General features: G+C 44.2%; 2 protein-coding genes and 1 long non-coding RNA gene across 3 annotated transcripts; all 3 read left to right on the top strand.

The window, feature by feature from the left end:
• Positions 1 to 11,920: 11,920 nt before the first annotated feature.
• On the top strand, positions 11,921 to 12,459 carry LOC103649077 (uncharacterized). Its single transcript, XM_008673423.2, has 2 exons — positions 11,921 to 12,168; positions 12,408 to 12,459. The coding sequence occupies exons 1-2, from the start codon at positions 11,921 to 11,923 to the stop codon at positions 12,457 to 12,459; spliced, it is 300 nt and encodes a 99-aa protein (XP_008671645.2).
• Positions 12,460 to 13,485: 1,026 nt separating this feature from the next.
• Positions 13,486 to 14,104, top strand: LOC111590889 (uncharacterized). The gene is made up of 3 exons (XR_002750029.1): positions 13,486 to 13,607; positions 13,789 to 13,902; positions 13,999 to 14,104. It is a non-coding gene; the product is annotated as an uncharacterized lncRNA (long non-coding RNA).
• Positions 14,105 to 14,595: 491 nt separating this feature from the next.
• Positions 14,596 to 15,825, top strand: LOC109944327 (uncharacterized). Its single transcript, XM_023301752.1, has 6 exons — positions 14,596 to 14,600; positions 14,929 to 15,016; positions 15,168 to 15,290; positions 15,389 to 15,474; positions 15,568 to 15,679; positions 15,817 to 15,825. Exons 1-6 carry the CDS (start codon positions 14,596 to 14,598, stop codon positions 15,823 to 15,825), a joined length of 423 nt encoding a protein of 140 aa, XP_023157520.1.
• The last annotated feature ends 695 nt before the right edge of the window (positions 15,826 to 16,520 follow it).

The following is a 16,520-nucleotide window of genomic DNA, read 5'->3' as shown; positions in this document are numbered from 1 at the left end:
TATGATGCCATGCTCAAGTTTTAGTTATAGTAACACCAGGGGTGTTACAAGGTGGGACCTGAGTTCGACTGGATCCTAGCTTGGACAACACATCGGCTGCTGTGTTCCGATCTCTTTCTACATGATGAAATTCCAGGCCTTCAAATTTATCTTCCAGCTTTCGGACGGCAGTGCAGTATTTTCCCATTGAATCGCTTGAACAATCCCACTCTTTGTGTATCTGGCTAATGACTACCAGAGAGTCTCCATACACCATCAATCTCTTGATGCCCAATGATATGGCGATGTTCAATCCATGGATCAGAGCTTCATACTCGGCTGCATTGTTGGAGGCCGGAAATAGCAACTGGAGGGCATATTTGAGGTGCTCGCCTCCAGGTGCGGTGAAGAGAATTCCTGCTCCTGCTCCCTGCAATTTCAGCGAGCCATCAAAATACATTCGCCACACTTCTGCAGTCTCTGGGTTATCTGGTACTTGCTGTTCAGTCCACTCTGATACGAAATCAACCAGTGCTTGAGTTTTGATGGCAGTACGAGGTTGGAATTCGATGTCATGAGATCCCAGCTCACAAGCCCACTTGGCTATTCGGCCAATGGCTTCCTTGTTGTGAAGAATATCCCCTATCGGAAAACCAGTGACTACTATGACTTTGTGGTCATCAAAGTAGTGACGTAGCTTGCGGGCAGTTAGAAGTACTGAATATAATAGCTTCTGAACTTGAGGATACTTTTTCTTTGAGGGGCCTAGAACTTCACTGATGAAGTAAACAGGATGTTGCACTGGGTAGGCATGTCCTTCTTCTGCTCGCTCGACTACCAACACGGTGCTTACCACGTGAGTCGTGCAAGAGATATACAGTAGCAGATCTTCAGCTGGTTGAGTTGACGTAGCTCGTCGTGGTGGCTTCAGTACTGGTGGTGTTGTCAAGAACTTCTTCAGTGCATCTAGAGCTTCCTGTGCCTCTGAAGTCCACTGAAACTTATCCACCTTCTTGAGTAGCTTGTAAAATGGTAAACCTTTCTCCCCCAGCCTGGATATAAATCTGCTCAGAGCTGCCATACATCTAGTAAGTCGCTGAACCTTCTTTTGTGATCGAGGTGTTTCCATCTTCATGATAGCTTCAATCTTATCCGGATTAGCCTCAATTCCCCGGTGGCGGACAATAAACCCGAGTAACTTTCCTGCTGGTACCCCGAAAACACATTTTTCGGGATTAAGCTTCCATCTATACCGCCTCAGACTGTTGAAAACCAGCTGTAAGTCTTCGATGAAGTTTTCTGAGTTTTCCATTTTGATTACTACGTCATCCACGTAGGCTTCCACACGCTTGCCCCAGTGATCGGCTAAGCATGTTTGAATAGCTCTCTAATAAGTCGCCCCAGCGTTTTTGAGGCCAAACGACATGGAGGTATAACAGAAAGCACCAAACGGAGTAATGAATGCTGTTTTTTCTTCGTCTTCCTTTGCCAAACTAATCTGGTGGTATCCAGAATAGCAATCTAGGAAAGACAGCACAGAACATCCAGCGGTGGAGTCCACCACCTGATCTATCCTCGGGAGCCCGAAGGGATCCTTCGGACAGTGTTTGTTGAGATCAGTATAGTCGACGCACATGCGCCAGTCCACTTTATTCTTTTTGAGTAAAAGAACAGGGTTGGCTAACCACTCGGGGTGTAACACCTCTCTAATAAATCCAGCCGCGACCAAGCGAGCTAACTCGGCGCGAATGGCCTCTCTCTTGTCGGGCATGAAACGACGTAGCTTTTGCCGAATCGGCCTTGCCTGGGGATAGACCTTCAGTTTGTGCTCGGCCAGTTCTCTCGGGACTCCCGGCATATCCGCAGGTTGCCATGCGAATACGTCTCGGTTATCTTGCAGAAACTGGACGAGCGCGCTTTCCTATTTGTCGTCCAGGCTGGAGCTGATGATGGCAGTCTTGCGTTCATCAGCGAACCCTAGGTTGATCCTTTTAGTTTCTTCAGTCGGCCGCATAGAGGTCGCGGCCTGAGCTTCATTTGCCGGTACTGCAAGGTCCTCCTCAGGCTTAGAGTTCGCCTGTGTTGAAGAAACCGTCGACGGCTTGGTGGTGAGGGCTGCTTGGATGGCCACTCGGAAACACTCTGCGGCGCCTTGGAAGTCGGCGCGCACAGTTATGATTCCTTGCGGTCCTGGCATCTTCAGTATCATGTACGTGTAATGTGGAATGGCCATGAATTTGGCCAATCCCAGCCTCCCGATGATGGCGTTGTACCCGTAGTCGAAGTTCGCCACTTCGAACCTCAGGAACTCGGTTCTGTAGTTCTCCGGAGTTCCGAAGGTGACAGGCATGTAGATGTGGCCCAGCGGGTATTCCCCTTCCGTCGGCACGATGCCGAAGAAAGGAGTGTCCGACTCATGGAGCTCTTTGAGGTGAACTCCCAAGCCTTGGAGTGTCCGGGGGAAGGTGACGTTGATGCTGCTCCCCCCGTCCATTAGCACCTTCTTCACCCGGCTCTCTCGGATCACCGGATCGACGAGGAGCAGGTATTTGCCTGGATGGTCGAAGTTGAGCCATTGATCCTCCCGAGTGAAAGTGATCGGGTGCTCCGACCACCGGTATGGGGCGGGAGGACCGGTGGTCGCCACCAGTATCTGGCGGTCGTTGAGCTTTTGTTGTCTTTTGTTCTCCTGCGACCCATGTCCGTCGAAGATGACATTGACCTCCCTGTCAACGCGCGGGAAAGCTCCTCCTCCTCCCTCCTCCTGCTGATGGGGTTGTCGTGGTTCATCTGGTCCTCCCCTCGGCGGAGGAGGAGGTAGAGGTTGGAAGGGTCGGCCATGCCCGACGGAGTGCTTGAAATCCCGGCAGTTACGAAGAGTGTGGCGCATGTCCTTGTGGTACGGGCACTGGGCGTCGAGGATGTCGTCCAGCGTGCGCTCGCCTCTGCGAGGTCCTCCTCGGGCGCGAGAGGCAGGTGGTCCGGCGGCGTGCACTTCTTCGCGAGGCCTCTTCTCCCAGCGTTTGTCGGGTTGCTGGTTCGCGTCGCGTCGTGGTGCTACCGGTGTGGGCTTTGCTCCTCCGATGAGGTCTTGGGCCCGCTCGTCGGCGGTGATGTAGAGGTCGGCTTCCCGGAATAGCTCCTCGGAGGTAGTCGGCGCCTTCTGTAATATGGCTCGGACGAAAGCCGAGTCGTTGGATCCTCTGTAGAAGTCCTCGACAACGGCCGCCTCCGTGACCTCGTGTGTGACACCCCAGGTGTCAGTTTCGTGTTAAGTCGAGAGATTTATCCTAATCTCGGATGCTCAGTAAAAATTTCTATTTCTCGCTCGCCTATGTCCCTAATTATCCAGATTATTCATTCACGTTTCACCGAATTTGGAGTTACTCAGTCTCACAGAAGGCCAATTTTGGAGCCTGTTAAAACTTTATCCTCGGCACAAATGTGAACTCAAAAATCATTCTCGAATTATAAATCTCATATGAAGCTCATTTAATCAAACTCTCGACGGCTGTTATTTGGTCTGAGCCCGAGTCTAATTTTTCGAACCTTGATCTATGTTCGACTATTTTATTCGGATCCGTACTCTCAAACGGAATGCTCAATATGTCGTCCTCTAATCAATTTTATCCGACTCGGCCAAATATCTTGTGTCTGAACCGAATTGAAAAACCTCGTATCGACAACGATTTTTAAATGTCACGATTGGCCTTCCCCGACTAAAAATCCATAGTCGATAAAATTTTTGAGATAAAAATTTGTTTCTAAAATAGTGCGCGAGAGAATTTCAACGTGACGCCAAAATCCAAATTCTCGATCCAAATTAAGCACTCAATCGTCTGTCATCTAGACGCTGGTTTATTTTTCGTTCGTCACACCGGTTCGAGTTTTTCTCACAGATGAATCGCCACTCAAATCCAGGGATATTTTCGGGTTCCTTAGTCTAGCAGCAACTCTTTCTTCTCCACTAAGCAACCAGCCCTCAAACCCTAACCCTATGGCTCCTCTATAAATATGGATCCCTCACCCTTGCACTTGAAAATTTTGCATTCCCACCCCTAGCCGCCACCACATTTCTCCCTCTCTTCTCCTTTCAGCCGGCGTGCTGCCCCTGCAGGGCGCCCTTCTTCCCCAACATGCCGAAGCACCTCCTGGCGTCCTCCACTCGGCTCCCTGGAATGCAGCAGCACGCCAGCGCGGGAGCAGGGCCCCCATAGGCGCGCCCCCTTCCCCCTGGCTTCCCTTGCGCAGTGGCAGAAGCATCCATGGACGTCGCCTCCCCATGCTCCTGTGCGCGCAGGGCAGAGCAATGTCATTCTCCCTGGATCCATGGCGCCGGTGAAGCTCGAGCAGCCGAGCTCCCAACCATGGCGCCCCTCCCCCTTCTTCCCTATGGCCGAGCAACAGCTCCATTCCCTCCCCAGTGCCCCTTCTTCTTCCATGGATTGCAGCAGCACGACCCTCGTCTCCATGGCGCGAGCTCCATTTTTCAGAGCCGCCGAAGCTCCTCCTCATGGCGCCCCCACTCCCTGCTACATCTTCTCTCAGCCTCCTCTCACCCTCCCAGACAGCCAGTGCAGGAGCCTTCTTCCCCATGGAGGCCGAGCCCCCTGCTCCCAGCCGTGACGCCCAGATTTTTTCCAGCAGAGAGCCTCTTCCCCATGGCGACCTCTGCCTTTCCCCTCTAGCTCATCGCCTCTCTATTGCAGACCAGCGCCCCCTGCTCCTCTTCTATCTACTGCGCAGCAGCGCTCACCTCCCATGGAAAACCAGTCGGCTTCCTGCCTCCGGCAAGCCGCATTTGTTCCCTGCACGCGAGCTCGCTGCGGGGCGCCCTAGCCGCTGCTCGCCCCGACCACATCTCCATGGCCGAGCAGCAATTCTGCACAGCCTTTCTTCTTCCTCTCCCATTGGCGCTGCTCGTCGAGCCCTCCCTTTTTGGATGCCGGCAAGAAAAATCGGCGCAGCAGCCCTCCAGTTCATTCTCCACTTCCCCGTCGCGAGTCATCGCTCTCGTGTTTGCTGCGCAGCGAACAACACGTCGGGATGCCCGCTGGGTGTTTGCTGTTTTGCGCAGCCCCGTCGTCGTCGTCGTTCACCCCGGTGAGACCGCGATGCTCCTTGTTCGATTCCGCATCGACATTATTGTCCTATGATTAATTATGTATGTGTGCTGCTTTGTTTTATTTTTGTGGAGGAGAGAACCCCGTGTTTTGCGTGGAGAAGGCAAGCCGCTCGATGCTCGTCGATGTCGTAGCGATGCACAAATCGGAATCACCGTCGTTCTTGCAAACGCCGATTGGGTTTGTTTATGGTGAGCCGATGCATGTCGCTCTCGATGGACTCATTTAATTAATTTGAATGGATGTGTGTAAAATGTTTCGGTTATGCGCACTAGTAGGTTCGCTTTTGCGGTTGGAGAACAAGAAGTTGTTGGATGTGTGCGATTTGTAGTTTGTCTAAATACGTTTTGGTCGATGTGGTGTGTACTGGTGTTTGAATATATGTGGTTGCGATGATTCATTTATGTGTCACGAGGATGGTTCGTGGATGGTATTAATCGTTTGTTAAAATACTTCGTCATAAAGCAGTGTGTTAGTCGTGGTAAATCTAATAAAGCGTAAAGCATGTGGTGGTTTCCGCAGTCGGCTAATGAGTTAGTCTATGTAAATATATTTTATGTATTCATCATGGTGTAGGTTAGAGTGGGTTGAAAATATAAATTATGTCACATATGATTAGTGTTTCAAAGGCGAATGTACGAATAATCAGTTGGTGTTTCACTCGTCTAGTCGCTAAGTGTTGTCATAAATAATTGCGCTAAAATTGGTTATAAGAATGCAGTGGTCACGTGGTGTGTTTGGATGTGACAAGTAGATTGGAAGTGTGGGGTCTGTCGAAGCACTGTGATGTCGAACGTGTATATCGAAGTGCATTGTGGTGGTAATTGCGTTAAGTTAATCGGTAGTGTCTCGAGTGCATGCCACAACATGGTTGTATGCGAGACAAGGTAACATAAGGTGTGCTCGACATGAATGTTCGGTCGATATAAGTAGAAATTGTTTCTGCTTAATTAGAGAGGTGGTGACATGCCAAACTAGTCATCGCTTTCTCGATATTTATAAGTCGAATCGAGTCGATGCGTATTATGTGTTCGTTAAATTATGCTTCGCATATAATGTGTGATTGTGCTCACGGATTCGAGTAGACACTTCAAGCAAGTCAAGTAGGTTTGTGGTATAAGTTGTGTAATGGAGTTAATTGTTTTAGGATAATTATTGAAATGCTCTGTTCGTATGATAAACATGTATGTGTTCATGATCGGGGAGTAAATGCATGGTGATTGTGAGTTGGAGACTAGTAGTTTACGATTCGTATGATTTGGTCGGTGTGCAAAAATACTTGTGAATATGAATGTTTATAAAAATGTTGTAGTGTATGTGGTGTCTCGGATTTTGATAATAATAGACAAGCTCACGTGTATGATACTTAGCGGGCTATGTCGTTGCTCTAGCTAGCCGACTCGTTAGATGGCTTTAGTTAAGCTTGCAGTCGCGGTAAATTTGCTGGTTGCATTCTAAATGCGTATGGTTACAGTCGCGGATGAAAAGTATTAGTGCTCATGTGATGTCTAATTTAAAACGTAAATTGTTGGGTGATTATCGTGGAGAATGCGTCGTTGATTGGTTGTAGTAGTTTTAGTGCACTAAATGACTTGAATAAAATTTGCAAGTTGACTTGTTGGTCCTCATTTGATTGTTTTAACTCTAACAAATGGTAAAGTGTTAGAATACTTCAAATCTCTAGATCATGGTAATTCTTGAATTATATAGAAACTGAAATTCATTGATTGCTGTTTTGGACTGCACGCACTGTTCTAGTTGTGCTGTATGTTTGATGAACTAAAAGGTGTTTTCTGTAGATATGTGCTATAGAAAAGTGGTAGATAACTTTATTATCTTGCTGGTGTTAAAATTTGACAGCCATAGGTCTGACAGTTTAGGAGTTATGCTGTTCACAAATTCAGTAACTGAATCTGTCCACCTTCTGTACAGATTTCAGAAACTGCACTGTTTGTTTGAGTTAATGTTACAATCTGTTTATGGTCATTATAAGAAAGTTGTAGGTGCTTTTCTGATCTTGCTTGTGTTAAAATTTCATAACCACAGGCCTGATAGTTTAAGAGTTATGAATTTTACAAACTGCTTGCCGTGTTCTGTCCACCGTCAGAACAGATTTCGAAAACTGTGTTGTTTGATTTAGTTAAACATTGAATCACTCCTTAGTGATTATAAAAGTTATGTAGTTCTTTTGCTGAGCTTTCCAAAAAGTTTTAGATCACTCTTTTTGGTGGTCTGAAGCTTAAGTTATGAACGTTTCAAATATGAAGACTGAATCTGTCCAGTTCTGGACGGTAAAGTTTTTAGTGATGTTTATCCTTAGTTAAATATTGAATCACCTTCAGATGTTTATAAATGATATGTAGACAATTTTATTACCTTTCCAGAAAGTCTAGGATCAATTTGTTTGGATGTCTGAATCTTTAGTTGTGAATTTTTGAAGCTGCAAGTCTGAATCTGTCCAAATCGGGACAGAGCTACTGTGTTTGCACAATTCGACCTTGCTAAGTGTTTAATCATGTTGTGATGACAATACCAAAGTTGTAGAGAACTTTTTAAGTTTTCCGGAAAGTCCTAGTTTGATATTTTTGGACTAATAATTGAAGAGTTATGATTAAAACAAGTAACTGCTGTATTGCTGTCCAAAAATCTGCAACTGCGCATTTGATTGTTTTGTTCACCTGTTGGCTAAAAATGCTTAGTTAGCATTTAGCAGACATAGACTTGTAATGTCTAAACTTAGGATAACATGTGTTCCATGATTGATGTGTTTGCTTGAGTAGTTAATTGTGGATAGGAATTCCTCCTCTATTGAACTGGTGCTTGGGATGCTTTTGTGTGATAAATAGAAGAATAATGAAAAGCCGTAGCAGGTTAAATAGATGCTCGTCCTTATGGGGTCGTATTTGCGTTGCGTAAATATACAAAATGTTTGTCTTCTTTTAGTGGTGTTACTGTTGTGCGCTCGATGATGCGTAGTTAGCTAACGCTAGTGTGTACGGTTATTTATGATGTCTCGCTACTTAGTGTTTAATTCGCTAGTGTGTACTTAAAGTATCTTGTGCTCCTTGTGCTACTTTCATTATATTCATCCATATGCATCTTGCACCTCATATAGGACCGAGAGATGATGATCGAGCCAGTGATGTGGTGCCACCCACAAGATGCATTTGGTGGACGACCTGAAGAATGGTGGACTTATCCAGTGGATGCTCGCCAAGCGAGTACCTCCCCCAGCAAACACTATCTAAGTGTTAAATTAAAGGCAAGCCCCGGTTTTATGCATAACCGTTTATATATGCTATTTTACTACACTTAATGTTTGTAGGCTTGTACTGTGCACTTAAGTGTAGGAGTTGACTGAAACCCTAGTTGCATGAACTCAGGATTCCTATTGAGATGGATACTAGTATGTTAGGTCGAGTAGCTGCTTTACTAATTAGGGATCTCGGTAGAAGTCGAGTGATTTTTCTAGCACTCGCGCGAGGTCAGGAATTGGTTGTATCCATTTTCATATCGTAATGATGTTGGTCTGTGGACAACGATCCATGGGGATTGGTTGTCTATGAGACGAAAATTGGAATAAGGATTAAGGTGTGGTACCGTGTGTCAAGCGTTTGAACGTACTAAACACATACCGAGAAATATGGTAAATCGGTAAGCCTAGTACCTGAGTGAACCTGCCCGCAGATTGCCCTCCTCACGTGACCTGAGACGTGGTCTCCCATTCCGGTTATGGTGGGTACAAGTGTGGTCACTGCACGACGGCAGTCGGGGTCAGTGAGGCATTGTACGGCAAGGCGGTGAGCCCCTTTCTGTTGCCAGGGAATCGATGGGGACGGTTGATGTGTGTGGGGACGGAGTGCCCTTACATGTCGTGTGTTTAGGTTTACCTTGCAAGGTTTAAAAACTCGATTCGAATCGTCTGCTTCTCGCAGCTAATGAGACTGCTTGATCCATGCTGCTACATTGAGTAATAAGTGGAAATGAGATGACTGACAAAAAGGTTGATTGCTTAAAAATGTTTGATATCATGTATGAGTAGCTAGGTACTCATCTAGTTTAAAAGGATCATACTAAAACTTGAAAAGCTAAAATTGATTTTAGACTCAGCTAGTGCTTTTGGCAAACCAAACCCCTCAGCCAAACAGCTGCATGTCTAGAGGTAGAGGAGTAGACTCCTCACACCGGGTAAGTCTAGCTGAGTATTAGTATACTCAGCCTTGCTTGTGGCACAATTTTTGCAGGTACTCCATAGGATGATTGGTTGATGGTGTGACTTGGCCTCCATCCCCGTCACCGGGATAGATGGTCGAGTGGGTTACTACTTCCGCAGGAGAGGACCAGGAGGAGTAGCGTGGCCAGGCTTCGCCATGTTACTCGGTTTTCTCCGTTAGTTATTTCCGCTGCATTAAAATTTATGGTTATTATTTCTGAAACTCCGATAATGTAATCACTAATTATCCTTATTAAATTTGTGGTATTATGTTTTATTGTATTTCTCTGTGCCTCACCTTCGAGTGAGCTAGTGTATTCGATCCTGGTAAGTGGCTTTATCGGACTAGATCCGAGGGACTGACGGGTTATTCCTGTTTAAGTGTGTTGCTGCCCTTAAGGGTGCGACTTGGGCACTTAAGCTGGAATAATTCGGGCGGTTCCGCCACAGCTGGTATCGGAGCGAATACCATTACAGAGAAGTCAATAAGTCATAATTTCCAACCTTTTCTAAAGTAAAGTTTTCTTAGAAACCAAAGTTGGATAGATATCAGGACGATAAGGATAGAACTAGGATGTGAAGCCTTAGGAAATAGATGGGTAGCTAGGTGGCTATGTATATAGGCCATAAAGGCTACTACTATTATTAATAAGGATGTTGTAGAAGCATCCGAACAATTAGTTAGGTCTGAGAAGACGACTAGAATGAGCATGCATCATGATTGTCGCATAATTGTCTCTTGTGCACTAACATGCTTCTCTCACCTTTATTCCAATAATAAGAAATTGTGAATAATGTGTTGTATTGCTATGAACTACAAAAAATGTCTTATCCTGTGTGTCATGATAGTCTTGACTAGGTTGTGTTATGTGCTTCTCTTGTCTTGCTATTTAGGTGGTATCGCAATTGTTTAACCCTTTTCGCCAAAAAAAATCAACACACATGCTTGTGTTGGTATTTTCTAACCCTTGAGTGTTTTACCCTTGAAGTTACACTTGCACAACTTATAGACCCCCACAGCTTGACCGCTAGACCAACCCAAGTCTCATTATGCACTTGTAGTGTCAAAAAAATTGTTGTTGGTGTCTAGTTGCGCAAACCCTATCAAGGCCATGTTTCTTTCCATAAATCCTTGCCCCTAAAACATCATAGCAATCATGTTGATCATCCAGCTCATCTTGTTGCCTACCTCTCCTTTCGCATGGATCTGGTTATCTTTTTCCTTGTGAATTATGTGGTGGCCTTATCATCCGAATCTCTGGATCTTTCATTGATTCTGCCCCGTTATCTGGTTATCTGCTATAACCTGTTCTCATGTATCAAATGTGGATCAGTCTGATATCTCATTATGATCGTTCTCATACTCTTCTCTGAGGATCATGACGATGTTTTATCGATTTTATATCTAAGCAGTGTATCCATTTGGTTCAATGGATTATGCTGTTGTCTTTAGTTCTCTGATGTCTCTGCAAGTTGCCAACCATGATCTCATGAGTGTTTCCTTCTCATATCAAATCTCGTATCAATCTTTGGCTAATAATCCCCATGATGATCAAGAAATAGTTCTCAGAGTGAAGAAAATTCTCATGTGATGCTCTTTTTGCCAGTAATCTCTGCTTCAATTCTGGTCACATTCTTATTTTTTCTGAGCCATACTCTCGTAGGCTCCAACTATAAGTGCTATGTGAATTTCTTATTGGTTGCGTTTGGTAATGATATCATGACTAACGACCAATGGTGACGCGACGAAACCGAGAGCCTCCTGTGGGCGCGCACACATGGTTGAGCTGCTCGGCACGCGCTGGTATCGCGGTTAATAGTCGTGATCCATTACGAGACAATACCGATGTGTTGTCTTTTGTGGACGTCCCCTCAAATTGATCAGATCATTTTATCTCAATAAGTCGCGATATTCTGTCCAAATCTATCTTTAGTATCTTATCAGATACCCTCTCATGAGTGTGCATCTACCTTCAGTCTGGAAGTTACATGCTTCTCCACCCTTAAGAGTCCTTGTTCGAATCTCGGGACGAGATTCTTTTTAAGGGGGGAAGGCTGTGACACCCCAGGTGTCAGTTTCGTGTTAAGTCGCGAGATTTATCCTAATCTCGGATGCTCAGTAAAAATTTCTATTTCTCGCTCGCCTATGTCCCTAATTATCCAGATTATTCATTCATGTTTCACCGAATTTGGAGTTACTCAGTCACTACAAGAAACTGATAAATGTTCGTGGGTTTTGTTAAGAACGTGGGCACCGACGTTCTTACATTAGTTAAATTCATGGGTTTTTTAAGAACGTGGGTACCCACGTTCTTAAATTAAGTTCGTGGGCCCTAGCCAAAACCGTCGAACTTAACATTTTAGGAACGTGGGTACCCACGTTCTTAAATTAAGTTCGTGAGCCAACTTGACACCGTCGAACTTAACAAAAAAGACCGTTTGGGCCAAGCTATGCCGTTTGGGCCATTTCTGATATAGGACGACCCAGCCCATAAAAGACCACGCCCGCCCAGGCCCACCACGCAGCCGATAACCTCATCGTCTCATCCTCTTCCTCCTACCGTCCAAACGCAGCCGAAGAGGAAAGGAGAGAGAGGCGGCGAGGATGGGGCGGAAGTGGAACGAGCTGCTGTCGTCGGCTCCATGGAGGACGGGGGAGGCGACAGAGGACGAGGACGCGGCAAGGATGAGCCAAGATGGGAAGGTCAGCGTCACCAGCAACCCCGAGGAGATGCCCACCATGAGCGTGCCCCGGAGCAGACGCCCAGACCTCGCCCTCACCATCGACGACTTCGAGGAGGACGAGATCGACCCCGAGCTGCGCTACTCCTTCCAGCGGAACAGCAGGGTACCGTATATGCCCGACCGACCGACCATCGTTTTTTTGTTCTATGATTTCCCCTGCTCCTGCTCGATGGATTGTTAGCTTGCTTGTTAGGTCCTCGCCGTTTTGGGGAGATTGTGACCCTGTCCCTGGAACACGCTGTCAGGTTCAGAATCCTTATAAACTTGTGCAGGAAATGTACCGGTGTTCTGTGTGTTCTTGGATATTGGATTGCATTGGCTAAAAAACGAATTAAAAAATGTACCAGGTCACCGATAACAGCATTAGCACTTTGTAAAATTGCAGTTGCTGAAGGATAGGATTATGCTGATTTGTTAATGAAAAAGCAGTGTCCCGTAATGCACCGGGGCACCACTAGTGCTGGGTATGGATCACACTTAAACTCACACGTTGTTACTGATTTGTTCATTACAGCAGCTTCCAATCACCCTTGCTACCTGCACCATCATCAGAGCCTGAAATCGTGAATGCTGTTTTCGCGGGCCCAACAGTTTCAATTTCTTCCCAGTCCATGTGTGCTCTTACGTATATATGCTGTGTTGGCAATTAGCCTTCATTAGTTTCAGTCTTATGATCTTATTCACCCTCTTCTCTTCTTTGTATATATGTCAGTTCAGTTACCTAGATGCCTGGAAAAAAAATTACTTCTTTGTGAACGGAATAGTAGGGTGCTGATGTGGGATGTCTTGCTCTACGTACATATAATAGCTGAGAGAGCAACTTTTAATATCTCTAAGAGCAACTTATAATATCTGCTCTTTGAAGTATCATCTGCATGTACAATTTTCCCTAGTAAACAATGGTCTCAAGCCAGTATTCCATGTATCCCGCCTCTCATGGGTGATCATGGTATAGATGTCCCTTTATGTACTAATAAAATAGAAATAGCATCGATCCTTGCTGATTTAGTAAGGTGTTCAGACGTTGTTAACCAAAAGTATCGATATCCATGTAATCCATTTGTGTTACATTTAGGCAAACCAAACGCCACCTAATACTCCACTCATTCCAATTTATAATTTGTTTTACTTTTTTACTCCAAATTTGACTGGCTTGTCTTATTAACAAAATCATAATTATAGTTAGTTATTACTGTGATATTGTTTAGCATATAATATATTTTAAATATGGTTTCGGATTTTTCATTTTTTCGCAAAAAAGTGAATAAAAAGAATCGGTCAAACTTGGACGAATTAGTCACATTTGGAAGTTTGAACAAGGAGGGTATTGTAGACTACTTAGGTTGCTTCAGTTTTTTTATCTGAAGGACGCTAACCTCCGAGCGTGCTGCTATTTCTTCTAGATGGGAGGTATAGATGAATCTGTGTTGGATCGTCTCTCGCTGGTCACAGATATGACAAAGCACATACGTGTCCGGGCCTCAGGTGGAAGGTCCACTGCATCCGAACTTGGGCAGTTCTCGCCTGTCTTTGTTTGGTTGTTGCGAGTAATATATTTCATTCCTTTTCTCCTATACTAATTATGTATACTGAATGTTGAACGCTTTGGCTATTCCCTAGCTGCACATCATCTTATAAACCGTCAAACATAAACCTCAGGGGCCCTGTTATGCATCAGACACCTTTGGTGTGCGACGAGCCGATGACACCGTGCTTCCTTTACTACAGGACTTTTATCTGGATTTGGCAGAAGACAACAGAAAAATTACTCCACGAGATTACCTAGAGCTAGCATTGAGGCCTGTTCAAGGTGGAGGAAGGGACATATCTGCAAAGAATGCGGTATGATAGATTTTCATGGGTGAAACGTGGCTTTGTACTTGTGCTTGGTAACTAGACGTATGGACTATACTTATACTTCTTTTGTTGTTCTGGAAGATACGGAACTCCATCCGTGCACTTTTTCCGGACAGGGAATGTTTTACACTTGTGCAACCTGTGAACAATGAGAAAGATCTCCAACGTCTTGATCAACTTCCTGTAAGTATTTCTTCCTTTGAACTACAACTGCTATTTGTGGCCTTGTACTTAAAATTCTCAGCAAATATCATATGTTGCAGGTTAGATTCAAACTTTTCCTAAGTTCATTTACGCAAATAGCAAAGTACCCACATACATATTGTTGTATATATTTTTTGACCATGTATTCTGAATTTCTGATTGGATTGGACTATTTTAAAAAGTTTGGAAATTTTCTTGAAGGTAGTGGGTTAAGGTACCAGTCAGACAAATGAAGCTTTTGTATGATGCAGTGCAAACTATATTATTTTGTGCATTTTCCCGGTAGCTGTACATTTTTATGGTAATAACATATACTTACATGGTACCAGACTACTAGTCCAATAAGGCAGTCTTTAACACAACTTCGGTCACTAATTTGAATTGTGATATTTTTGTAAAACCTGTAGATTGCTCTTGAAACATATTTACACTTTAAACAGTTTGATGGCATGTACAAATTATGTATGTCCCTTTATGACGTGAGTCAGAATCATAATGCACGTTTTGGCATAATTATATTGTTCTAGCAGATTGATGTTGGTGCAATAATTCCTAATTTCTGTGATGCAGCTGAGTAATTTCCGTTCAGAGTTCAGATCCGGTCTGGATGGTTTCACGAAATTTGTTCTTGACCGAACAAGACCAAAACAACTTGGAGCTAGTACAATGACAGGTCCCATCCTTGCTGGATTGACACAATCGTTTCTTGATGCTATTAATAATGGTGATGTCCCTACAATCTCTTCAGCATGGCAGGTATATTATGATTGCTTATAGCAATGTGGCTTCTGTTTTTTTGGCTTACAGTGCTTTAAATGTTTTTGCTGTTGGTGCTGGGTCAGCTCGTTCAAAATTTGAAAAGCTTCTTCACAGTTCTCTCAAAAAGGCCTTTGAGGTGATCTTATCATTACTCATCAGCTGCTTTTGAGTCAGCATGCCTTCTTATTATTTTATTTTCGCATGGAACATTGATTAATGCCTGCCAATTGCTGAAGTAAATTACAATATATGAGTTGGTTGGCTAACGTTGAAGCACATGAATGCAGGTCTACAAAAGGAATGCTTTTCTGGAGGCTGACTTGCAATGTTCTAATAAAGTTCAGAACATGGAATCAAAGGTGCGAGCAGCATGTAACAGTTCGAATGCAAAATTAGATGACATAGTCAGGGTAAGACAACAAAAAACTTCTCTGCTGCAATTAATCGACAAGAACTTTATCCTTTATTATTGTTTATGGTAATGTCCTTGTTGCTGGATTAACTGCAGCTCCTTGATGACCTACTCACAGAGTATGAGTCAACGGCCTATGGTCCTGGAAAATGGAAAAGGCTAGCCACATTCTTACAGCAGTGGTATTCACCTCTTCAATTGTCTTGTTGGTTGATGTGGAATGATCTCATTATCTCACACAATCATTTTTTCCTTTGTTGGAATGAACACTGCAGTTTGGCTGGCCCTGTTTTGGACCTTTTCAGAAGACAGTTAGAGCATATAGATGCTGAAAGGAACGCCCTGAGATTGAAATGCAATTCAAGAGATGTGGAACTATCTGAGAAGGTAAGTATTTCTCTCAATGTTATGTTGCACACTCTCAATGTCCAGGAAAAAAATTATGGCATCTTTATTGCTAATTTTCTTCCAAGTTTTGTTATGTGCTTCTTGGTCACTTCCATTTGCTTGTTATGTGTAAATAGATATTCTAGTGGTGGAGCTATGAACAACAATCTGAGCTACGAACAACAATCCGATGTCCTGATCGAGAGCGATGGAGCTAATGTTTGAACTTGTGTGTTTGAACTTGTGAACTAAAAATGTGCACTATGAATGTGAACTTATGTGAACTTATGTATTTGGACTTATGTGAATTTGTGAACTTATGTATTTGGACTTGTGTGAATTTGTGATATGAATATATATCCATGTGTTTGAAATCTGTATTATATGTGATATTATGCGTTGCATGTGATTTTATGTTTGTCTAATTTTTCATTTCTGTAATTTTTATTTTTTTCTGGAAAAAGGATAAGAACGTGGGTACCCACGTTCTTAATGTTAAGAACGTGGGTACCGTCGAACTTAATGTGCAGCCCACGCAGACCCACGCAGGCCACATAAGTTCGACGGCCACGTGTCCCCGTCGAACTTAACAGTAAGAACGTGGGTACCGTCGAACTTACTTCTCTAAATTCGACAGTCCCCGTCGAACTTAAAAACACACGTTCTTAATGTTAAGTTCGACGGTACCCACGTTCTTAATGTTAAGTTCGACGGTACCCACGTTCTTAACCTTAAGAACGTGGGGGCCGTCGAACTTACTTCTTTAAGTTCGTCCAAAAATCGCCGTCGGCTATATTCGTCGGTAAACCCACGTTCTTATGGTAAGTTCGACGGCCTATTA

This window comes from Zea mays, chromosome 2 (assembly GCF_902167145.1).
Source record: "Zea mays cultivar B73 chromosome 2, Zm-B73-REFERENCE-NAM-5.0, whole genome shotgun sequence".
Lineage (NCBI taxonomy): Eukaryota > Viridiplantae > Streptophyta > Magnoliopsida > Poales > Poaceae > Zea > Zea mays.
Note: the sequence above shows the minus strand (reverse complement) of the source record. Positions and strands in the feature narration are given on the sequence as shown.

What these genes read in the sequence shown, in the direction of transcription:
- LOC103649077 (XM_008673423.2), top strand. Translation starts at nt 11,921, where the DNA reads ATGGGGCGGAAGTGGAACGAGCTGCTGTCGTCGGCTCCATGGAGGACG. An exon ending in CAGCGGAACAGCAGGGTACC is followed by an intron (nt 12,169 to 12,407) that starts GTATATGCCCGA and finishes AAAATGTACCAG; the next exon opens with GTCACCGATAACAGCATTAG.
- LOC109944327 (XM_023301752.1), top strand. An exon ending in CTCTCAAAAAGGCCTTTGAG is followed by an intron (nt 15,017 to 15,167) that starts GTGATCTTATCA and finishes ACATGAATGCAG; the next exon opens with GTCTACAAAAGGAATGCTTT. An exon ending in AATTAGATGACATAGTCAGG is followed by an intron (nt 15,291 to 15,388) that starts GTAAGACAACAA and finishes GATTAACTGCAG; the next exon opens with CTCCTTGATGACCTACTCAC.